The sequence below is a fragment of the Oncorhynchus masou genome, chromosome 18 (assembly GCF_036934945.1).
Source record: "Oncorhynchus masou masou isolate Uvic2021 chromosome 18, UVic_Omas_1.1, whole genome shotgun sequence".
NCBI classification, from domain to species: Eukaryota; Metazoa; Chordata; class Actinopteri; order Salmoniformes; family Salmonidae; genus Oncorhynchus; species Oncorhynchus masou.
The window spans coordinates 28,969,428-28,994,312 of record NC_088229.1 but is presented as its reverse complement, the minus strand read 5'-3'; the positions used below and the strand labels follow the sequence as shown (position 1 = coordinate 28,994,312).

The following is a 24,885-nucleotide window of genomic DNA, read 5'->3' as shown; positions in this document are numbered from 1 at the left end:
TCTTCCAGAGCCTGTGTAAATGTCACATGCGACACGGTCACAAAATGACTGACATGGTGGTTCAGATCATCATCATCATCATCATCATCATCATGGGTGGTCACCAACCTTCCCACCAGTATGAACCAGGGGGAGCGGTCGTAGAAGGGATCCTGGCCGTCGCTGAAGATATCCGAGCCCTCCTCGGTGCCAGCGTCTGAGCTGGTGTCATCAACGAACGCCTCGTCATCTAAGTAGTCCGACATCTCGCTCTGTCGCTCGTCCGCCAGCTCTGTGATGTCTGAGTCGGCCGTGGAGAAGGTGGGTGAGGGCGTGCGGTCGGCCAGCCGCTGCTCGTTGACGCAGCCATGGAAGATGGGGGAGCTAAGGGGGAGGGAAGGGTACAAGGGGAGGGCCGGGAGGGTGATGGGATGCAGGGAGGCAAGCAGCCAAGTGAAGTTAACAATGGAGAGAGTTATAGTTTGGCTTGAGTAGATTGTACTGTAATGTGAAAGACTGACTTGAAGGTTAAAGTCTGTCATGGTGCACAGTTGGAGAGGGATACACTGGTCTCATTTGGTAGAGCATGTCGCAAGCAACGCCAGGGTTGTGGGTTTGAGACCAGTATGAAAAAGTTACATGTATTCAGTCACTACTGTAATTTGCTCTGGATCAGAGCAAATTGCTAAAATTGCTAAAATGTATATTGTTGACACTGTCCATATTCATAAAGTTATGTTAACAAGAGAAACAGCATTTGAATTATAAGAACAAAAGCTTACTTACATTTGTTAGTAGTCTAGTGTTAACTTTATGACTAGTACTAGTCTTATTTAACTGAAACACTACATCACAGGAAACACAAACAGAATTGTTACAACAATTGTTTTTGTACAAAAACATAAGGCGTAGACATAGTGGTTAGTAACAAAACAAGGACATACTGTATACATGAAATGACATTGATAAAATTAAAGAAAAATAAATAAAATCACCAAATGAAAATAACAAATGAAGTGAAATGTTGTAAGGGTCCAAAAAAACAAAAAAAACATCATAAGGGCACAGAATGTACGCTATCAACATGAAACATAAATGAAACGTGCTTATTGAAAGATGTGAAATAATTAAAACATGATGCTATAAGGACAGAAAATGAAACAATCCAACAGCACAGACATAAAAATGAATAATGGAATCGCGGAAGTGTAAATGGATTCCATTTCATGAATGATTCATGAAAGCTCCTCAAAACAGCTGAGGGTATCCATCCACATAACAAAACCAACCGCTTTGCTTTTCAACTCCATAAAGCAACTATTTTACATCTAAAATTCCCAACCAAAGACAGCAGAAGTGACAAATAGAAGCCTAACAAGAAAAATTGAACAAAGGAATTGTTTTAGCCAGTGTTGTGTCGTACGTACCTCCCCACCAATTTGAACCAATGAAAGCGGTCATAGAAGGGGTCATTTCCAGTCAAAGCCCCCTCGTTGTCGTCCTGATTGGAGGAAGCCATTTCCCCGGCCCGGTCGTACATCTCTCTCATCTGGTCCAGCCTCTGCCTGCAAATCACATCAGAGTTCCACTTAGACCACAGTTTCGCTTCATTCCACTGATACCGTTTTCCCATCACCCTATTGTGCCAACCTGAACAGTACTGAACTGCCGTGGATATTTTCTCTCCACCTTTTCCTTTCCAGCACTGTCCACACCAGCAACTATGGTATACGAATGTGAAACCAGGCCAACGCGATGTTAAGACCAAGGTCTCTTTCACCCAATCCATCTAATAAATATTGACTTAGGTTACATCAGAGGGCCAAACAACCTTCTGGTAGAGAATGCAGTCGTGTACTAAACTAGTCGCCCGTAATAAAACGAAGAGCGCTATGGTAAAATGCATCGAACGGCTTTAATGATGTGGCAGCTGCGTTCAAATATAGAAAATGTCTCCATAGTCTCAGCTTTCTTCTATAGAAGGCCATTTTAAATTCTCAGCTTCTTTATTTTACATTTTAACCCCTTTTTCTCCCCATTTCGTAATATCCAATTAGTATTTAGTCTTGTCCCATCGCTGCAACTCCCATACGGACTCGGGAGAGGCAAAGGTCGAAAGCCTTGCATCCTCCGAAACACGACCCTGCCAAGCCGCACAGCTTCTTGACACTGCTCGCTTAACCCAGAAGCCAGCTGCACCAATGTGTCGGGAAAAAAAAAAACATACAACTGGCGACCGTGTCAGAGTGCATGCGCCCGGCACGCCGCTGGAGTTGCTACAGCGCAAAGGGACAAGGACATCCCGGCCGGCCAAACCCTCCCCGAACGACACTGGGCGCCGCCTCATGGGTCTCCCGGTTGTGGCCGGCTGCGTCACAGCCCGGGATCGAACCTGGGTCTGTTGTGACGCCTCAAGTACTGCGATACAGTGCCTTAGACTACTGCACCACTCGGGAGGCAATTCTCCGATTCAAAACTAACTCATCAATATGCTTTTTAAAAGACAGCTTTTCGTCTATCCAGATGATCAGATATTTGTAGGTCAGGACACGATCAATGTGGGCACCATCCAAAGTACATATGCTTAAAGTTATTTTTATGCGCTCTATTGTGTCCTGCTCTATTGTGTGCTGATTGTCAGACAGATTTTTTACCAATGGACTACATTTGAATTAGTAGAGTGATCCACAGTATCGAAGGCCTTTGACAGGTTAATGAAAAGGGCAGCACAATGTTGCCTTACAATTTACTACATCATTTATAACAAGTGAGGCAGCAGAGACTCTGTGACCTGGTCTAAAATTTGACTGATACATTTCAAAGAAAAGACCTTAGCTGAGATTTAATCAAGGATTGTAACATTTTAGCTCGGCAAGAACGTTTTGTAATAGTGTGTTATTTAGGTCACAAAGAGTCACCACCTTTGTGAAGGGGTAGTACATGGGCCACCTTCCAAACCTTGGGGATAGTACCAGATATAATCGTCAAGTAAAAAATATGGGTTAATGATTCTGCAATCAAAAATGGAGGCAAACGTTTTAGAGCCAACTCAACTCAGGGCCTTGAATACAGGAGACCCTAAATAAGTGTGTAACAAGTTGTGTACAAACCCGAGGAGAACATTTAAAAAAGTTTATATTCTAATTTAAACAGGGATTCATTTTTTGCAGTTTGGTATCTCTAATACATACTATGGGACAATGATCGCTGACAAATGAAAAGACTGATTTCATATGCAAAAACATTATGGGGGTTATTTTCACATTTATAATCGTGGGTTTTGAGATCAATTGAGTCAGGTTAAAATCAATGCACATACACTTTAGTTTATCAGATACAGCACCAATATAACGGGAGTGCTGATCTAGGATCACTTTTACGTTTTAAATACCAATGAATAGTATATGGACAGATGTGACTTGATCCTAGATCAGCGAGCGTTGTGAATATAGGCCCTCTACCCTTTATCATACACCTCCCTTAAGAATGCAAAGAGGGATGGCATCACGGATTTCATAAGTGGGCATGAAAATCAAGGTAAGCTGTGGCAATATCATATGAATCCAAATCAACTCAATGCAGGAAGTGAAATGAAACCTGTGTAATTGATCATCTTAACATCCAAAGTAATGGGCAATTTCCAGTTTTTAAACTGAATTTCAACCCCCTTTGCTAAAATGACTGTAGCTGACCCAGGATTGACCACAGAATCTCCTAATTTACTACTTTAGGGTACCAGGGATGTTTGTGTTCATTAGGGACTAAATGGAAGAAAATGGAGGGACTACCTGGAATTGCCCAATAAGAAACACTCATTTTAATTTTCTGCTGCAAAATTATTTTGCTACAGTGTGCCCTAATGAACATGACCTAGGGTCTTACTTGAGCTTCTCCAGGGACCAGTAGTGCGTGGCGCCATTCTTCAGGTCCTGTATCTCAACAGCCACCACGGTGCGGGGGAACGGGCGTGAGTCACGCTCCTTCTCCAGCTCGGGGGGCGAAAGCTCTGGGGGAAGTGGTGAATACAGGGTGTCCGTCAGCAATACGAACTGGAACTGCACCTGAAAGATGGGTGAGGTGGAGAAGGAAAGGTCAAAAAGGAAGGCGGGGGTGGAGTCCTACCTGAGGTAATATGTTCAAGAAAAGAAAAGAATGCCAAAGGGCATAAATAATAGGAGAGGAGAAGCTTGTGATAAAGAGCAGTAGGAAACCTGAAAGTCCTTTCCCCTCCACCAGCCTGCTCCTACAACCTGACATGTCTATACTCAGAATTGAAATCACAAGCTCCTCTAGATCAGGAAGACCATGTCCCCCCCCCCCCAAATGGTACCCAATTCCCTATATAGTTCACTACTAGGGGTCAAAAGTAGTGCACTATGTAGGGAGCCATTTGGGACTCGCAATACAGACCGACAACAGTACGGTGACCGCAGGCTTCTCAGATTCCATATTTGCGTCCCAACTGGCACCCTATTTCCTTTTATTGTGCTTTTCTTTTGACCAGGGAGCTCTGGTCAACAGTAGTGCACGATAAAAGGAATAGGGTCCATTTGGAACGCATACCAAGGACGCATAACATCTCAAAGATCAACATCCATAATTTGAAGAGTTGTGGTTCAGCATTTTCTCCTACTATCCTCTTCATGGAATGTATTGTTGCATTTGATACTCATAAAATGTGAGTGTCCATCGCTGCTGATTTGAAACATTGTGGTGTCCATCCCTGGGACATCATCTCACGTACAGTACCAGTCACAAGTTTTAGAACACCTACTCATTAAAGAGTTTTTCAATCTTTATAAAATGTTATACATTGTATAATAATAGTGAAGATATCAACACCATGAAATAACACATATGGAATGATGTAGTAACCAAAAAAAGTGTTATATCAAAATCTATTTTATATTTGAGATTCTTCAAAGTAGCCACCCTTTGCCTTGATGACAGCTTTGCACACGCTTGGCATTCTCTCAACCAGCTTCATCAGGAAGTCACCTGGAATGCATTTAAATTAACAGGTATGCCAAGTTAAAAGTTAATTTGTGGAATTTCTTTCCTTCTTAATGTGTTTGAGCCAATCAGTTGTGTTGTGACAAGGTAGGGTTGGTATACAGAAGATAGCCCTATTTGGTAAAATACCAAGTCCATATTATGGCAAGAACAGCTCAAATAAGCAAAGAGAAATTACAGTCCATCATTACTTTAAGACATGAAGGTAAGTCAATCCGGAAAATGTCAAGAACTTTGAAAGAATATTCAAATGCAGTTGCAAAAACTATCAAGTTCGATGATGAAAATGGATCTCATGAGGACCGCCACAGGAAAGGAAGACCCAGAGTTACCTCTGCTGCGGAGAATACGTTCATTAGAGTTAACTGCACCTCAGATTGTAGCCCAAATAAATGCATCAGAGTTAAAACAACAGACACAACATCAACTGTTCAGAGGAGACTGCGTTAATTATGCCTTCATGGTCGAATTGCTGCAAAGTAACCACCACTAAAGGACACCAATAAGAAGACTACTTGCTTGGGCCAAGAAACACGAGCAATGGATATTAGGCCAGTGGAAATCTGGCTTTTGGTCTGATGAGTCCAAATGTGAGATTTTTTGTTCTAACCGCAGTGTCTATGTGAGACGGAGAGTAGGTGAACGAATGACCTCCACATGTGTGGTTCCCACCGTGAAGCATGGAGGTGGTGGTGTGATGGTGTGCTTTGCTGGTGACACGGTCTGTGCTTTATTTAGAATTAAAGGGACACTTAACCAGCATGGCTACCACAGCATTCTGCAGCGATACTCCATCCATCTGGTTTACGCTTAGTGGGACTTTGTTTTTCCAACAGGACAATGACCCAACACACACCTCCAGGCTGTGTAAGGGCTATTTGACGAAGAAGTGCTGCATCGGATGACCAGGCCTCCTCAATCGTCCGACCTCAACCTAATTGAGACGGTTTGGGATGAGTTGGACGCAGAGTGAAGGAAAATCAGCCAACAAGTGCTCAGCATATGTGGGAACTCCTTCAAGACGGTTAGAAAAGCATTCCAGGTGAAGCTGGTTGAGAGAATGCCAAGAGTGTGCAAAGCTGTAACAAAGAAAAGGGTGGCTACTTCGAAGAATCTAAAATGTATTTTGATTTGTTTAAACCTTTTTTGGTTACTACATTATTCTGTGTGTTATTTCATAGTTTTGGTATCTTCACTATTATTCTACAATGTAGAAAACCCCCTGAATGAGTAGGTGTGTCCAAATTTGACTGGTACTGTAAATATGACATTGACTTGAATTGAGATTCCCATTCTAGTAATTCTATTTCTATGGTGAACATTGACATTGTGCTCAGTGGATCAGCACTCATCTACCACTTTCACCTATCCTGCGTTTTCACATAAATGCAGAGGACATAGAGAGGAGACAGGGAGAGGAAGCTACTTAAAACTATTGCTATGCAGCCATTGCCTCAGCTATTTTGAAACTAGGTGTGTATGCGAACATCTCCCAACACCAATGGACATGCGTTTCAGGAACCGGACCAAATTTGATAGAATTTTGTTCAGAATATAATAATATTTCTCAATATTCAATATTATTATTAAGAGTTTAAATTGGGTTTTTAAACTGAATTGGAGTGTATACTGTGACAATAGTTACCTTCTTCTTTAGTTCGACACTGATGGCGTTGGCCTCCTTCAGGTAGACCGCATTGCCCCACAGCTGGTCACGGAGTGAGGTGAACTGATGGTACCGCCATTTTCTGAAGGCCCACTGCGCTAGCTCAAACTCATGCTGTGTCCAGGGCACTGTAGGGATAGGGGACATTGTCAAAGAGTGGCAAATATATTCAACTCTACACAAGAGACACACAGAGAGACACACACAACTCTACGTACACACACACACACACGTTAAATATTGTTCATGGGTTCAATGTTGGGGGGTTGTTTTGGACACTAGTAAATGTATGGTTGTGCTAGTTAGGAAGACTGGAATGTTTCATTATTAGTCATAAGACTGTTTTACTTGGAGTTCAGTTACCTTGATCAATCTTTTCTGATGAGTGGGTGATTTCTATGGGCAGTCAACATGACAACACACATTTTGCTCATGAAAAGAACACACACAGGAACAGTACAGGGCCACATTAAAAAAGTTAAATTTAACTAATTGAAATGGCTTTTTGGGACTGTATTCATTAAGCATCTCAGAGTTCAAATGTACAAGATCACATGGACAGGAGAGACCTCTTCCTAGATCAGCACTCCTACTCTGAGATGCTGAATGAATATGGTCCCTGGTTCATGAACAGCAGTGAAATTCTATTCCTTGTTCTATTCCATGATTGAAAGAAGAACGCACCCTCCTCTTCCTCCTCTTCATCTTCCTCTTCATCGGGCGTCTCCACAGCCAGTGAACAGGTCTCCACCTGTTTCTGAAGTTCCTGCAACTTGCTCTCATAGACCTGCACAGTACGGCAGAGGACAGAGAGGAGAGAACGGACACCGCCTGTCAGCCAATGGACAGACAGGACGGGAGGACAGAAGGTGGGCCAAACCCCCACCACCATCATCATTGACAACACCACAACCATGACAGAGCTAGCATGTCTTGCGGGGATCAAGACAGATGGTTGCCCGATTCACCCTATAGGACCAAACAAGTTATGCTGGCTCAGATGTTTCCTTTTCGCATTATATTTTCCAGCAACTATGGTTGATACCTAACCAGGCCAGCTCGGTCCTTGTCTGATTGGTTTAGCCCTTTGTGTGAACCAGGCTAATGGGGAAAAGGGATGAGAGGGGTAAGCTTGGGAGTCACACACACCGTCGATTTTCATGAGATACATTTCATATTCATAACCATTTCACCGTCTAACCTAGCAACTGTAATGCTAACACAAAGTGACAATTAAAAGAACATTCATTTTGCACTCAAACTGATTCATTAAAGTATCCAAGATGTTGGTAGTTTGGAGAGGTTGGTTGAAACGGTGTCTAATGTCATCCAATGAGGGGTGTCGTTCATGCAGGAGACAGTTGTCCCGATGACATCATGCTTTTTGTTCAGTGTCTTCTGGGGAACAATGTCGCCTTTCATATCCCACACACACCCTCTGCACTACCCACCAATAGGCAGAAACAGACTCAATGTTGGATGTTATACTGTAATGAAAGCATGAAGACCAAACTCTTTGGTCCTTTAAAAACCTGCTCTACGTAATATTTTGCGTGCTACAGCATGGAAAATAAATGTGAGAGAGAGAGAGAGAGAGAGAGAGAGAGAGAGAGAGAGAGAGAGAGAGAGAGAGAGAGAGAGAGAGAGAGAGAGAGAGAGAGAGAGAGAGAGAGAGAGAGAGAGAGAGAGAGAGAGAGAGAGAGAGAGGTGTGTTCAAAGTTTGGGGTCACATAGAAATGTCCTTGTTTTTGAAAGAAAGCAATTTGTTTGTCCATCGAAAAACATGGAATTGATCCGAAATACAGTGTAGACATTGTTAATGTTGTAAATGACTGTAAACGGCTGATTTTTAATGGAATATCTACATAGGCGTACAGAGGCCCATTATCAGCAACCATCACTCCTGTGTTCCAATGGCACATTGTGTTAGCTAATTCAAGTTTATAATTTTAAAAGGCTAATTGATTATTAGAAAACCCTTTTGCAATTATGTTAGCACAGCTGAAAACTGTTGTTCTGATTAAGTAAGCAGTACAGCTGGACTTCTTAATACTAGTTGAGTATCTGGAGCATCAGCATTTGTGTGTTCGAAAACAGGCTTAAAATGGCCAGAAACAAAGCACTTTCTTCTGAAACTCGTCAGTCTATTCTTGTTCTGAGAAATGAAGGCTATTCCATGCGAGAAATTGCCAAGAAACTGAAGATCTGGTACAATGCTGTGTACTACTCCCTTCACAGAACAGCGCAAACTGGCTCTAACCAGAATAGAAAGAGGAGTGGGAGGCCCCGGTGCACAACTGAGCAAGAGGACAAGTACATTAGAGAGTCTTGTTTGAGAAACAGATGCCTCACAAGTCCTCAACTGGAAGCTTCATTAAATAGTACCCGCAAAACACCAGTCTCAACGTCAACAGTGAAGAGGCGACTCCGGGATGCTGGCCTTCTAGGCAGAGTTCCTCTCTCCAGTGTACGTGTTCTTTTGCCCATCTTAATCTTTTCTTTTTATTGCCCAGTCTGAGATATGTATTTTTCTTTGCAACTCTGCCTAGAAGGCCAGCATCCCAAACTCGCCTCTTCCCTGTTGACAAGGAGACTGGCGTTTTGCGGGTACTATTTAATGAAGCTGCCAGTTGAGGACTTGAGGCATCTGTACACACACATTACCAGTCAAAAGTGTGGACACACCTACTCATTCAAGGGTTTTAATTAAATGTTATACTATTTTCTTCATTGTAGAATAATAGAAGACATTAAAACTATGAAATACCACATGGAATCACGTAGTCACTATAAAAAAAGTGTTGTACAAATCCAAATATATTTTATGCATTTGAGATTCTTCAAAGTAGCTACCCTTTGCCTTGATGACGGCTTTGCACACTCTTTGCATTCTCTCAATCAGCTTCATGAGGTAGACACCTGGAATGAATTTCAATTAGCAGGTGTGCCTAGTTAAAAGTTCATTTGTGGAATTTCTTTCCTTCTTAATGCATTTGAGCCAATTAGTTGTGTTGTGACAAAATAGGGAGGGTATACAGAAGATAGCCCTATTTGGTAAAATACCAAGTTCATAGTATGACAAGAACAGCTCAAATAAGCAAAGAGAAATGACAGTCCATTACTTTAAGACATGAAGGTCAGTCAATCTGGAAAATGTCAAGAACTTTAAAGTTTTCATGTGCAGTCGCAAAAACCATCAAGCACTATGATGAAACTGGCTCTCATGAGGACCGCCACAGGAAAGGAAGACCCAGAGTTACCGCTGCTGCAGAGGATAAGTTCATTTGAGTTACGAGCTTCTGAAATTTCAGCCCAAATAAATGCTTCACAGAGTTCAAGTAACCGATAGAAATACCTCCTTTGGTCTTTGGTCTGATGAGTCCAAATTTGAGATTTTTTTTGGTTCCAACCGTCATGTCTTTGTGAGACACAGTAGGTGAACGGATGCTTGTGTGGTTCCTACCGTGAAGCATGGAGGAGGTGGTGTGATGGTGTGGGGGTGCTTTGCTGGTGACACTGTCTGTGCTTTATTTAGAATTCAAGGCACACTTAACCAGCATGGCTACCACAGCATTCTGCAGCGATACACCATTCCATCTGGTTTGCGCCGAGTGGGACTATCATCTGTTTTTCAAGAGGACAATGACCCAAAACACCTCCAGGCATTGTAAGGGCTATTTCTATAGAAGGGGAGAGATGGAGTGCTGGATCAGATGACCTGGCCTCCACAAACACCCAACCTCAACCAAACAGAGGTGGTTTTGGATGAGCTGGACCGCAGTGTGAAGGAAAAGCAGCCAACAATTGCTCACCATATTTGGAAACTCCTTCAAGACTTTTGGAAAAGCATTCCAGTTGAGGCTGGTTGAGAGAATGCCTAGAGTGTGCAAAGCTGTCATTCAGGCAAAGGTTGGCTACTTTGAAGAATCTCAGATATATTTTCATTTGTTTAACACTTTGTTTTGGTTACTACATGATTCCATATGTCATTTCATAGGTGTAATGTCTTCTCCATTATTATACAATGTAGAAAATAAAGAAAAACCCTTGAATGAGTAGGTGTGCCCAAACTTTTGACTGGTACTGTATATATTTACCAAAAATTATATATGGGGGATTGGAAATGATGCAGACAATTACATTGATGGAAGCCACATTCTATCTGCAATATTAAAGCTGAACTACCCCCCAAAAAATGTATCATCCCAGCGCTACTATACAGGGAATAGGGTGCAATTTGGGTCTCAAAGATTCTCTTTATCCATGTTGAGTCCACCTACACAAAGACAAAAAATGTCTCTCCAATTAAGATAATACTTTTAAATATAATTGGTAATAAGTATTTCTAAAACTTTTAACAGGAAACTACTCTTTTTTGGATGTACTATATCCCCCCTTCAATCTTATATGGCAGGTATGATATGCTAAGATTTCATATGAAAAATCAGACTTTTTAAATACACTATCTGTCAAGGTGTTCAGTATGTTAAGATGGAAATGTGGTGATGGTATGTTCAAAGTATATCATCACATAAAAATGATTAAAGTGAAAAACCTAAATTTTTCACTTCCGTTAACACCTGGAAAAACACAAGGTGTTTAAAGGGTACATTTCTTAAAGTTTGAAGCAACAATTACTATCCTCAGGTCTAATAGAATGAATTAACTTTATTTGGGAAAACTTTTTTCAATATAATTTTTTAGACTGCACCTACTTAGTGTATTTTGTAAAAACAAACCAAAAAGCACTATTTTGTGGTAATAGCAGGGCATGGCTAACATATAGTATTCTACTTATGAAGACAATGTGTAGTCCTTTGTGTGATGTATCATGCTATGTAATTCGAATTCTAAACATAAACCAGTTAAAAAAACATTAAAATCAGCCTTCATCAATTCAAGTACTGGAGCCTGAACTGTGTATGCCTAAATCATGACTACTCTACTCTTACAGTGCAGTGAGTTAAGATACTGGTTGTTGATTTATTTGGCGTAAACTACGTCTTAACAGTAGCCTGTGTAAGTTCTGGGTCAATTAACCATTTCGTTCAAGAAATGGATAACTGTTGTGGACATTCATTTATGAACTACCGAGGTCATTAGATTAATTAAGCTAAATGTTTTTCTGATACTCGAAAACACAAACAAGACGGAACATACAGTAGTATATGGTCATATAGAATGTGCTTTATATAACAGTAACCACGTTTCCATCCACAGTTTTTATGCAAGTAAAGTCATACCGTACAAAATAAAATCACAACAGCTGTTATGGAAACTGGAAGTTTCGGGAACAATTTTATAAATACCGACAGATCATGTGTTCGTTCGACATGGTGGGATCGTTTTGTGTCGGTAAAAGGTCATATGTGAGAAATGGCGGTGGAAACGCCTTTATGCGCAAATATTGATATAACAACCCTCATATCTAAGTAAACTTGGTGTCACGCGATGATAGTGTGTAATCTTCCCACTACGAATCGGGAAACCATGCAGTTTATTAGGCAACAGATTAAATCAATGAACTGCACAGGGTGGTGAAAGTGCAGTTTTCCAATAAATAGAGGGTCTTATTCTGGTGAAATGATTATGGATGGTTGTCTATAGTTTGACAAATACAAATATTCTCGCTCGTATCCATAATAATCTCGTCATGTAGACGAGCATACCTGGCGGCACAGCCTACCCACACTGCAAACTGTAGCTGGAGCGCACTTCCCAAAATCAGAGTAGGCATATTTGCTATTTAACTAAAAAGTTTGCAACAAAACGATCAGTTGAAAATGCGATGGAAACGCATTGAATTTTTAATCGGCACATGTACATTTAAGCGAAAACGTACATTTTGCGGGCACTACTTAAATCACACAAAGATTTGTTTCGGCAACTAGTCCGTTTGGTGGGAAAAAAATATCATATTTTCTTCATACTGATTTTAGAATATTCACATGAGAATCTGTCGCAAATTGGATGGAAACCTAGCTAGTGTGGATGACAACCCCAGGCTGCTTGTTTCCAACAGTAGAACTGTATTCCTCAGCAATTTCAATCCTCTTCATGCTTTGTTTTCATGCCATGATACTTAATAGTATGCTGATACGGAGTATCATGAGATCCCTCCCCCCCTTAACGTACAGCCACATGTTCAATATCAATTCACACGAGGCTGCTTGGCCTTTGAGAAATGTTAGATTTTTTTGGGGAAAACCAGTAAGATTAATTTAAGTAAACAAGTTGAACACCAAGCAAAGGCCTGCATCTGTAACTGCATTTGTAACATTTTATTTCAGTCATACTTCGAAAATAGATCTCCAGCAACACAAACGTATGTATTATATCCTTGATAAAACCTGTGAACAATGAAGTTCCAATATTTTTTGCACAAAGTACTAGCCTTTTACGGGGCAACAACTTGATACACAGCCATATCGAGGCACTTCATATCATATTCAGATAGACTAACAACACTGACCAGACACTAACATAACATATATTTAAAAAGAACAATATAGCTGTACATTGTCCATTTCATTGACTACTTTTCCAGCTCTCCAGGTAATATTTTGAGAAGCTGTCAGCACCGGATGCATGCGTTAAATAACATTATTTATTGGAACATTGACTTGAAGGCATGCAAAATAGTCATAGAAGCAAGAGCACTTTTTAAATGTAAAGTAAGCAAACGGTTGAAGAAAATGTCCTATAGATTTTTGCCATTTGGTTTGCGTTACACACAAAGGTAGAGTAAATAGTATTTTGAGAACTTTATAATATTATGTTATCTACAGTTATCAATAACACACTGTAGCTCAGATAGGCCAATGGATATCACAAATCTCTAAGCATCCTGAATTAAATGTTTTCTTTAAAGAAAGTCATGTAGAGATCGGCATTGGCCATTGCATTTGGAAATCACAAAGTTCTCTTCAGGGATAGGCAGCGAAGTAAGCTATTAAGGTATAGGAGATAAGAATACTTAAATCACTCAGAAGTGAAGAGTCGACTAACAGCATCAGTGGCAAACTCATGAGGCAATAATTATCTCATTTGAAGTCTGTCAACAGCGTTTACACAGTGTAATTGATAGAGATAAATGCATGGTATCAGATTAATTGTTTCAGGGCGGTGTTCTAATCGCAAAACTAATCCTTAAGAATGAATGTGTGGGAAACCGAACAAGATGTGTACATATTCCATTCTTTACAGATGGAAATGGCATTCAATGTGTCATGTATTTACAACAGTAGAAAGTGAGATTTACAAACTTACTAGCCCACAATTTATGAAATCACATGTTCGGGTCAAATCCAATTGGACATGGATGCTTCTCCTGAAATATGCAATATGCAAAGACTTTCATTCTTTCTGTTACTCCCAAGTTGAGGGTGAGTCTTTTGAAACCATGGTAACCCTTGGTTGGACATCCTCTCCCTAAGAAGCTCCATTTTGTGGGTCTGAGTCACTGAACCAGAGATAAATAAATGGCAATCTAATACATTACCCAGAATCCACAGGCGCTTTACCGAATGGCACCCTATTCCCTACATAGTGCACTACTTTTGAACAGACTCCAATGATCAAAAGTAGTGCACTAAGGAGGAAATAGAGTGCCATTTGGGACACACGAGTTTTAGTACTGTACATAGAACACATCCCGTGGGAAAAGCAAGACCCTAGCTTTTAAACTCAATGTGTGGCAGTTGGTCTTAACAGAATGATGTTCCGCTAGATCTCATTAAATCAACATCTACATCTCAAACAATAGAGTACAAAAGAAAACGGTGCTTAAGACAGATCTGTCCATATTCTCTCACTTTTTTGTAATACGATTGAGAGTACAACTTCTTCATGAGGAAAGGAAGTGCAAATGAGTTTTGTAAATACAATGTACGGTGGCAGTCGCATATCTTAAGTAAAAATACCTGTTTCCTTTCATTTCCACTAACTATGAAGACAAGTGGCTTACATTGTTTTACTCATGGTGGCCAAAAGGAATAATAAGGCATTGTCTCCCCAATCTCATTAATTTGGTACATTTTCAGCACTAGTGGTTACAAGTATAGGGCAATTTAAGGTATTCATTTAGTATGCGTTCTGTAGGCAAGTGTTAAAACTGAATCAAAATGTTATAGGGAGACCGAGCCAATGAAGGTCTTTGTTTGATACCAGATTGTAAATGCAGAGTAATGTTAATGACGTGTTAGTGAATCATTAAGGCACTTCTTTGATTCCATTCGATCAGTCTTCATTCATTTTCAAAAGGCAGTCAAGTGTTGGTTGTGCACAGTAAATTAATTCACAATGAATGCATCATCTAATTTACATACAGATTATATTGTATTACACAGTCACTTTGATGTGTAGCTTAATTAGCTGCTAACTTACATATCGATAATAACAACAGGTCAATGTAAAAACCTTTGAAATGTGACATGGTAAATTATGATAGAACACTTACTGTCCCGAAATGATATAACAAACATTATAAATGTACACTTGGCAGATCTGGTTAGTGTACCAAATTAAATAAAAGGGTGAGAATGTTATTTATCCTGGAGTTGGGTTTCGTAAAGAACAGAGTAAATACTGTTTGACTGTAAATGTTGGGCACTTTGTAGACACCAAGGTAAAGGGTTTGAACTAAGGATTTAGAAACAACCCTGTTTTCCCTAGCCAAGGGTTAATCTTTATAATAGCTCAAATAACATTCATTATAAACCAAAACTAAAACCGCAAACAGTGTAAAACGCAGATGATCAACCATGAAAATCATTTGTCTGAACAAATAAAAAATGTATGATGATTTATCATTATTTAAAATGGATGACACAAAAAGTCCCATTATCTTGTGTTGGCTTTGATTCCTAACAGCTCTCCTCATTTGCATATGTTGAAATAGCAACCAGTGCAGCACAACGGATACAGGAGGAAGGGCATAGATAGATTATGCACTTGAAATGGTCAATTGTGCTTTCATTATACACATACCATTGAAATTTGGATCAACCAACACCCTGTTCAAGTGCAAAAAGAGTAACAGTTCTAGCTGTTTGTCTCACTGTGGACAATTATTCTGAGGTTTTGTGATCTGTAATGTGTTTGTCTACCAAAGTACAGAATTCCTCATTCCCACTAGCCCCATCTCACACTGTCGTCTCTCGGCTAGCCTTCAGATCCTTCAGATTAGGAGCAGACATTTGCCTGCGCATTCGAGGTGGTGCCTGAAAATTGCTTTGATGGTTGGCTTGGTCAGTTTGTGGATATTTCTGGTAACTAGTGAAGTTGGTGTTGGCGCCATAGGGCATGCTGTTGTAGTGGCAGGGCTGTTGGTGGTGTGGTTGGGGTTGTTGGGCCTGTTGGTTCTGGTAGTGGTGCCGGGGTTGATAGAAGGCCTGCTGCTGCTTCCTGCCCTTATCAGAGTACTGCAAGGACTCCATGGAGCCGGAGGATCGTCGGTCCATGGAACCATAGTTTCGGCGGTCCATAGAACCAGAATTTCGGCGGTGGTTGAAGGAGTTGCTGCGGCTTCGTTCATGGGACTGCTGATGCTGGTGGTTTCTATGGCTTTGTCTCTGGCCCTGGCCTTGGCTTGGGCCCTGCTCCAAGTCTTTACATCTGCGTGGCTGCGGGGAGGGGCTCGGCTGTTGGGGGTAGGTGGCTTGAATAACAGGAGTCGCCATTCTCTCTCCGGGCTCTCCCCCTCCTCAGCCTGCACCTGACCCCCCCCCTCCTCCTCTTCAAAGGACTCTTTTGGCACCTTCAGCTCAATGACCCGCTCGTCGGTGATGATGATGTGGGTGCCGGGACTCCAGGAGTTGCGGTGCGTGGGATTGCTTCGGAACGGGAAGCGGAGCTTGCGGTCCTCCGGCGGGATGAAGCGGTGGGGGCCGCTCTGCCGGCGAAGCTGCTTGGTGATCTCCTGCTGCTGGAGACTCTTCAGGCGCACCTGCTCCTGCCGCATCCAGCGCATATGGCCCCGGCGGAGGGTGGAGTCGTCACCCGCAGTTTGCAGTTCGCCCTCCTCCCCTTCGGCCTGCACCAGGGGTCGGCCCTCCCGAGGACTAGGGGTTCTGGGGGCGCTAGCAGGGGGGCTGATATTAGGCGGGCTGGAAGTCTGACCCTCTGGGGTGATGAGTGGCAGGACTTTCTCCATCTTGACCATCTTGTTCCTGAGGGCACGGATTTCCACATCCTTCATGTTGTTCTGCTTCTTCACCTCATGCAGAATGTCCTCCAGCTTGTCAATGTGCACCTTGAGGTCATCCATGGGATCAGCCACCACACCTGCTCCCCCTCCGCCTCTTCCCCCATTACCGTTGGTGAGAACATCCTCGATGCGTTCGTCGCCTACCCCGACCGTGTCCCATACGTCCCTGGACACAGCCCGCCACGAGTCCCGCTCGTTGGGGTCCTTCTTGCCGTAGGCGGCGCACAGCTCCTTCATCTTGACGATGGCCAGGGCCTCTATCTCCTGGCGTGTGTGGCGGAAGTCGTTGAGGGCCACCTCGTAGCAGATCTCCTTCACTGCCTGGATCTTCAGGTCCGAGATGGTGACCCACTTGGCATCCTTGGTGATGCGTCGGTGGTGGGGAACCTGGTACATTTTCACAGGCTCCCGACGCTTCCCACTGCTGGGCAAGCCACACTTTCTGACTATGGACTGCAGCTTGCTAGGAGGCAGCTTTTCCCTCAGGGAGGTGATCAGTCTCCAGCTTTCCTCACAAGACCTCTTATCTGAGTCATCGCCACTATCAGAGTCGCCATCCTTGAAAAAACAAAACAGGAAACAAACCAAAGAGGTTCCCAACAAAATGAAGAAATTAAAATGGGAAATCAAAAAGAGGAAGGATGGCTTTTAAAAAAAGGAAAGGATACAAGTATGAATATGCAACATGGGAACTTCTATTGCCACGGGGTGTTTTTGGGTAGGATTTAAATTGATATAATTACTCATTTTCTACATCTGCATACGTGTTTCTAACCATTTTCAGTGTAAAACAATATACTTTTTGGTCAGATTAAAAACACCCTCAAACTTTCGCATACATCATAATTATACAAGATGTATGACAAATTGAGGAGGACATGCACTTTCCATGCCCAGAAAAATAAGTCTAGGAAGAAATCATTCATCAAATTCAGGGACAAACCAGCTTAAACAAAAACCTAATACTGACAGTGGCTTCCATTGACTTTCTTTTTATAGATCTAAGACATTGGTTTTCACATTGGTTCTGGCCTCAGGCTAATAAGTGAATTCAGAAGAATCCTATAAAATTGTGCTCTTTAGTGTAAAATTATATGGATTTATATAGAATGCTTTGCTTATTTCTTGGATGTAACTTTCCTATGCATGTTCTAGTGCTGGAACAACACTCTTTTGTAGATGTTACCATCAGGAGTAACCTCTGCGGAGAGCTCTCATATTTTGAAATGGGGAAATATTTTATACATAATCTACAAAATTGTACTTAGAAAATGTACGATCAGGTAGGCCAATATCATTCCCAATGTTGCATATTGATATTAAAAGTAAACGTAAAGCATTACTATCATGATTAGATATAGAATATGAACAGAAAAAGGGGGACAGGTGTTGATCTGATTTGTTGTGTACTATTTCCTCTTCATAATTGACGATATGGGCACTTGAAAGCGGGATCCAAACATGCTACAAAGGCATGCAAAAAAAGGCAGACACATTTTGGTAGCCTTTCCCCATTCGAGGTCCACGTGAAAGAAGATTTAGAGTTGGTTTTAGAGTTGCTCTAGTGTTAGCAGTGGTTGAGAGGACAAAAGTAGTCTTGCAGTTTTATTGGAAAGCCAGTAGAGAGGACAGACAGAAGTGAGGTTAAGTGTTAATGCATCCACTTCACGGAAGACGTTAGTTGGAAGAAAATGCAGTTTCTCATTTTGGTAGACAAAGTACATTACAGATCACAACCAGAGAGAACAGGAAGTTGATGACTGTATCTGCGACTAGAGACATTGGTTGGAAATAGGTGTACAAATACGTGTATGCAGGAGTCTGAATATCATACGTTTGTAGTTATGCTCATCAAACCACCAGAGAATTAAAGTATTTTTAGTGATTCGTTGATTAAAACCCGAGCACTGATAATTCAGTTGAGTTATGTCCTCAGTGTGCTTTACAAAAGGCACAGGTGAGGCTAGCATAAGGAAGTGACAAAAGAAGTCAATGAGAAACCACATTGTCGCTAGCCTTCAAAAAGTACTACAGCAGGACTCTTGGTTATCACAATGCATTGTACATATCAGCAACTGCATTGAAGAGCATAGAAACTCAACACAAAACAGCAAAAAACTAGAATAGAAGTCTAAACCAAGACATTCCACAGTAGCCACATCGTTGACCAGTTTAACTGTATATCTCTGCAACTTAGCCTGGGAAAGGAAGTGAAGAAAACATGCTACAAAACATGAACCATGCAAAAGCAGTAGCTAAAAGCTAGATCACTGGCAAATAGATCACTGGCAATTGTACTGTAATTTTGTTGAGCCAATTAGTTGGTACTTGATTTAATTCAATTCATTTGAATTGAGGTCATAATAAAAAATAATACAAAGCCACCAATTAATTTATAAAAAATTCTGTTTTGCAAGGTTCAGTTCAAACCTAGAAGACACAAGAGTGAAAATAAGGATTTGGAACAGGGAAAAATGCTTTGCAATATAATTCTCTCTGAATCAAATTGTTTCAGCAAGTTGGTCGAAAACAGAAGTCAAGGGGCAAAGGCTTTGCTCTTCCCTATCTCAGACCAGATAGTGGATTCACACTCCCATGCAAGAGGAACAGACATGCTAAGTAAAAGTAAGTGCTTCTCTCCTTCACTCACACACACACACATACAATAGAAGTGTCTCAAAAGGTGTCAGCAGTGAGAAATTAGTGCTAGTCAGACTTCAACAGAGCAAGCGGGGAAAATAATGTCTAATGACAAAACTAGCTATCAAAATGAACTATCCACAAGGTTATCATAGGAAAACCATGCTATAACTTTGTATCCCGTAGCACATTTCATTTAATCTCAACACAAAAACAAAACTATCAGGTATTTTGTGGCCCCCCCCACAAAAAAACTGAATTAATCTACAGGTTATAGAGAAGTTAATTTGCTAAATGTTTCAAGGCTTACCAGTCTCTGCTGTTCCAGAAGTTGGTCCGCCTCCTCCTTCTCTTTTTTGTACAAGATCTCCATCTCAGTCAATCTATAATGAATGAAACACACAAATTAAATCCTATTGTATACACAATTATTCAAAAACATGCTTCGCCATTGAACAAAGTATAGGCCTCAAACTCTCAGTGAGTGGAAGCTATCCACCTCTCAAAGCCCCCCCTTCTAAAGACACAATCCTGTCTCTGCGTTTCGGCTCAACGGCAGTTCTGCCATGTGGTTTGGTACAAATACAAGGGATGGGGCTAGTTAGGGGAAACGTAATCACTCAAAGTCATAGACTAAGCTAAGTATGCCAGGACTGACAGTCCATGAGATCAACATGACTGTATTCGGTCCTGTACATACCTTTTCTCCATCTCTTGCTTCATGTCGATGCCCTGCTTCTCCAGCAGCTCTCTCTGGGCAAAGGTCCAGTCCACTGGCTCTACTGGGGTCTCTGCTGTTGGGGTCTCCTTCTCCTTCTCCTCCTTCTCGGCCCTCGCCTGCTCCGGATGGTTGAACCGAAACACGTGGTTCTTTCCCATGATGATACGGTTTCCTGTGACAAGAGGGAGTGCGCAAGGTCGAAACAAAACACGCATTGAGCTCAAAAGCCAAGTAGTAAGATATTCAGAAATTCCTGTCATTGAATAGCAATTCACATCAACACCTTATCCAGTCTATTTCTATCAGTGAAGAAGATGTCAATGTGAAGATCCTTCACTTTACATGCAAATGGAGAGAACATTCCTGAAAACGCTTCATGAAATACAACTGCATATGCAGCTGTGGGGAATACACACCTGAGCGAAGCTGCACTGACGCTCCAACTCGCTTGCCGTTGACATAGGTCTCCGATCCCTCACAAGGCACCATCAGGACAACCACTGGAGACAAAAAAAAATATCAATACAGCGAACAGTATTAATCCCTATACCAACAAATCTGAATAATGCTTCTAATATGAATGCCTGACTCTGCCCAAATTCTACACAAATACAACACAAGACAAATGAGGTACAAATTATAGGTACAGTATATTGACAGTGGTATTGGTTGGGCCTGGTGAGGAAATGGCGGCCTCTTCTTTAAGAAGGTGCTTCAGTGATCCAGGGTGTTTATTTATTTTAGCAGACAACCATTTGTAAACATACAGAAGTAACATTTGCCAGAAGAATTTACGGAAACTGACGTGTAATGTTCATCTTCTGGCCACAAACATTTTCTAAACCTCCTCATGCAGCCACACTTGAGCCCATGCAGACACTTGGCAGCACGACGCTTCACTGATTCACAGTGACAAAGCCCCACGTGGTTTCTCTCACCGTCTCCATTGGCGTTCCGCTCGCTGCGGAAGATGCAGTGCTCCTCTTTGATGTGGGCTCCGCTCAGAACAATGTCTTGCCGTCTCTCAGTGTCCGCCTGGCCCACCCTGTCGGCACAAGTGAGGGAGGACATTTTGTGACTGAGTGTCAGAGCAGGCGACCATTTTAACTAGCAGGTGACAACCAAAAGCTTGGCTTAAAATGTTTGCTAATAACAGGGTTTTACCTCCTGAGGTGCTTCATGTCGTTTCATCTAGGCTCCTGTTACTCTTTATTGTCACCTCAGGTACTGAGGTAACTTAATACTTTATAGGAAGACTACTGTGTGGGAAAGGAGAGCCAGAGGGAAGCGATTTGACTCGAGACAAATCAAATACTCTGGTTACCAAAGGCAGATGACATGCCACCTTTCAGGCCAAACATAAGGGGGGGGGGACTGGAAAAGTTAGATGTGAGACAACAAAAAAAAAATCTTTGATTAAAATGTTTTGCAGTAGCTTCTACACAGCATTCCACTGTGAAGCTTCAGTGCTCCTCTGACTCCGGAGTGAAGTTTATCCTAGGATCAGCTTCCCCTCCCAAACACCTTAACCATTGATGGGAAAAATGCAAAAGTGACCCAAGATCAGTGTCTATGGGGCAACTTCTCCCTACTGTGTTTCGCTGAGTTACCTTGTGATCCCGTCTTTGATGTAATACAGCAGACATTCTGACATCAGTGGGTCCTCGTTCAGGTTGACCAGGTGAGGGGTCTAGTGAGACGGAGAGTTGAGTGGAGTTCAAGAGTAAGACACTGTTCACATACAGTACTTGCACCAGTAATACGTGTGAAATCAGAAAAATTCAGGAAATCACATTTCATAGGTATATTTTAAGTTCACATCTGCATGATTGATACAAATTAATTCATTAATACCCCTTTATGAAAGCGGAAAGAAAAAGGCAATGTCAATAACATACTCACAAGTTCTAAAGTCTAGTTTCACGATATACACCAGACCTGGGCTCAAAAGTTTTTTTCTTCTCTTCTTTCAAATCATTTTGATGCATTTGATTGTGCTTGCCTGAAGTGCTGGATGTGAGGAATTTTCACTTTTAGGCCTAGTACATTGTGCCAGGCAAGCTCAATCAAGCGTAGTTATTGAGCTTGTTTTTGAAAGAAAATGACAACTATTTGAACCTCTGTCTGATAGACATCACTAGAAACACATCAATGCTACAGTGAGCATCACTGAGCCACCAACCTTCTTGGGGGAAAATACCCCATTAGCAAGCAAGTCAGCATACAAGGCCTCACAAGGCCTCTCTACGAAAAGCTAACCAATGGAGAGGCAGCAGGTGAAAATGAGAGAAAGTGGACGGAGGAAAGAAATTAGTGAAATGAAGGAAAACAAAACTAGCAGTGAAGGAGGGTTTAAAGTCCTAGGAGAAGGGGGAGCTTCAAAGTCATAAGAGGGGATTTTCTGATATCAAATAAATTTGCTTCAATGGGCAGTCGCGTTCGTTACAGCCGATGCGGCAGAGATGACTAATCTAATCTCCCTCTCAATCGCGACTCCACTGACGAGAGCACTTGTTGTTCTTTTCATTCCTGACTTGTGAAAGCTGCCTGCCTGTGCGGGGGAGATAGGTGGTAGGAGGGAGAAAGGGAGGGGGAGTGCAGAGGTGTAGTCAGATTCTTCAACCACTACTCAATAAGCCCCGTCTGTCTCTATAGCGTCAATCGGTTTGTGGAGCTGACGGATTGAGTGAGGCCTGGACGACTGACAATTTAGTCCTCTTCAAAGAGATGACGTGGATAGGGCTGTGATTTCAACATGTCTGTCAGGCACAGAAGGCTTCCACATGCAAAGAGCTAACAGACAATGGACCTTCTCATGTTAAGGCTGTGGCTGTATGAGCATCTATCATGGGTGGATTCTTTCAGTGAAATGGAACGAACAGAGCCGACCATTCCCTATTCTACATGACAGACAATCATAACTGTTCTATACAATACATTTCTACCTGAATGTTCTACAACCTCGTAAACAGACCACTGATACAGTATGACAGCTGCTAGTAAACTCTACTAGCAATACTATGACCACATTCTAGAAAGCGGTTTTCAAGGTTATTATACAAATACATCACCGTGGTGTAGATCAATAAATAATACTTCTCTTCAAATCAAATAATGCTCGAATACAATAGCAGTACATGTATCCTCCTCAGCAAGATCACACAAGGCCACAGCCATTTTGATTCATTACTAAGCTCTAGAAATGCTAAACCTGGGTCACTCTCTACGGGGTGTGTCAGGGGCTATCATTTGGATTATCTAGCGGGGGAGCGGTAGAAATCAATATGTAGATTTGATTTCACAAACCTGTTTAGTTGAAAAACAATCAAAGTCCTCGTCAAACAAGGACTTGGGCCTTTCAGGGCCCATCTAAACATTACCATATGGAGGAAGCAGATAAGGGAATGGGGGAAAAAAGAGAATGAAAATAAAGGAATGTATGGAAGAGCAAGTGAGAGCTGAGGGATGGCTCTGGAAAGAAGCAACAATGGGAAAACGGTAGTGTAGTACTAGAGACAGTGTCCGAACACCCATACTTGCATTCTAAATATTAGGTATTTTATGTATGCGGACAATTTAAAGTTTTATAGTATGTTAAACTTCGAAACTCCGGTATGCTTTAAATGCCATGATGCTATACTCATTTTGGCCTTTCATCGAGTAGAATTGGCTGCATACTGTTGAGGAAGAGAACAGTCTTTCTACACTCACATGTTTGACAACAGCTGATAATGAGACAAGGGGATGGGCTGTACCCAAATTAACAAATAGCGGTAAATCAACGCAATTGCACTTGAAATGATGTATTCTCTGGATGGGTGAGCCTAGTATGTTGATATTGGTTGCTTACTGCATTCATTTTTACTAAACAGTACGCTCTAAACAGTATGGAGTACGATTATTACACAGTAAGTAGTTTTATTAAGTAGTAGGCAAGACAGATTTCGGACAAGCCAGTATCGCTGTGTGTTAAATAGATGGTAATCTCTATCCTGAAATGTCTAACAGGTCTGCTGCTGGGTTGGGGTCAATTCCATTTAAATTCCGGGAAATTCAGAAAGCAAACTAAATTCAACATTTTCGTGATTGAAAAGAATTGGAATTTCAGTACACTTCCTGAAATAACTGGAATTGACACTGCCTGCTACACTAGACAATGAAACATGGGCGTAAGCAGCGCTCTGGTTCTATTTTTAAGAATTTGACTCGCGGCTCAAACCAAGAACACTAGATGGAGTGGCTTGCGCTCTGCTCACGCTGTTGTAGCAAGTAAAAAACCTACTGCTTTTGTAATGCCCCGGTATGGCACATATCCTTTTACCTTTTTAGGAGAGAAGACCCCGAGAGTGCCGCCATCCTCACGGATAGCAACGCCCATCTCTGCCAGCAGGGCTTCCCTAGAGGAGAGGAGAGAGTGGAGGGTGATGTTATAAACAAATCTTCTTCCCGAGAGGAGAGAGTGGAGGGTAATGTTATAAACACATCTTCCCTAGAGGAGAGGAAAGAGTGGAGGGTGATGTTATAAACACATCTTCCCTAGAGGAGAGGAGAGAGTAGAGGGTGATGTTAGAAACACATCTTCCCCAGAGGAGAGGAGAGAGTGGAGGGTAATGTTATAAACACATCTTCCAAAGAGGAGAGGAGAGAGTGGAGGATGAT

At 41.8% G+C, this 24,885-nt stretch overlaps 1 protein-coding gene across 8 annotated transcripts in view; it reads right to left on the bottom strand.

The window, feature by feature from the left end:
• kif1b (kinesin family member 1B) overlaps positions 1–24,885 on the bottom strand; it is a 109,952-nt gene that overhangs the window by 26,113 nt on the left and 58,954 nt on the right. For 3 of the 8 annotated variants that reach the window (XM_064922892.1, XM_064922895.1, XM_064922893.1), the window contains 12 exons: positions 24,548–24,623; positions 21,837–21,916; positions 21,165–21,271; positions 20,643–20,726; positions 20,206–20,398; positions 19,816–19,888; positions 7,343–7,445; positions 7,022–7,054; positions 6,638–6,786; positions 3,862–4,040; positions 1,407–1,544; positions 109–363 (listed from right to left, as the gene is read on the bottom strand). In XM_064922892.1, the coding sequence (XP_064778964.1) occupies positions 109–363; positions 1,407–1,544; positions 3,862–4,040; positions 6,638–6,786; positions 7,022–7,054; positions 7,343–7,445; positions 19,816–19,888; positions 20,206–20,398; positions 20,643–20,726; positions 21,165–21,271; positions 21,837–21,916; positions 24,548–24,623 (1,470 nt within the window). The remainder of the gene's footprint in view (positions 1–108; positions 364–1,406; positions 1,545–3,861; positions 4,041–6,637; positions 6,787–7,021; positions 7,055–7,342; positions 7,446–19,815; positions 19,889–20,205; positions 20,399–20,642; positions 20,727–21,164; positions 21,272–21,836; positions 21,917–24,547; positions 24,624–24,885) is intronic. The other 5 variants (XM_064922894.1, XM_064922896.1, XM_064922898.1 and 2 more) reach the window with 3 other exon arrangements.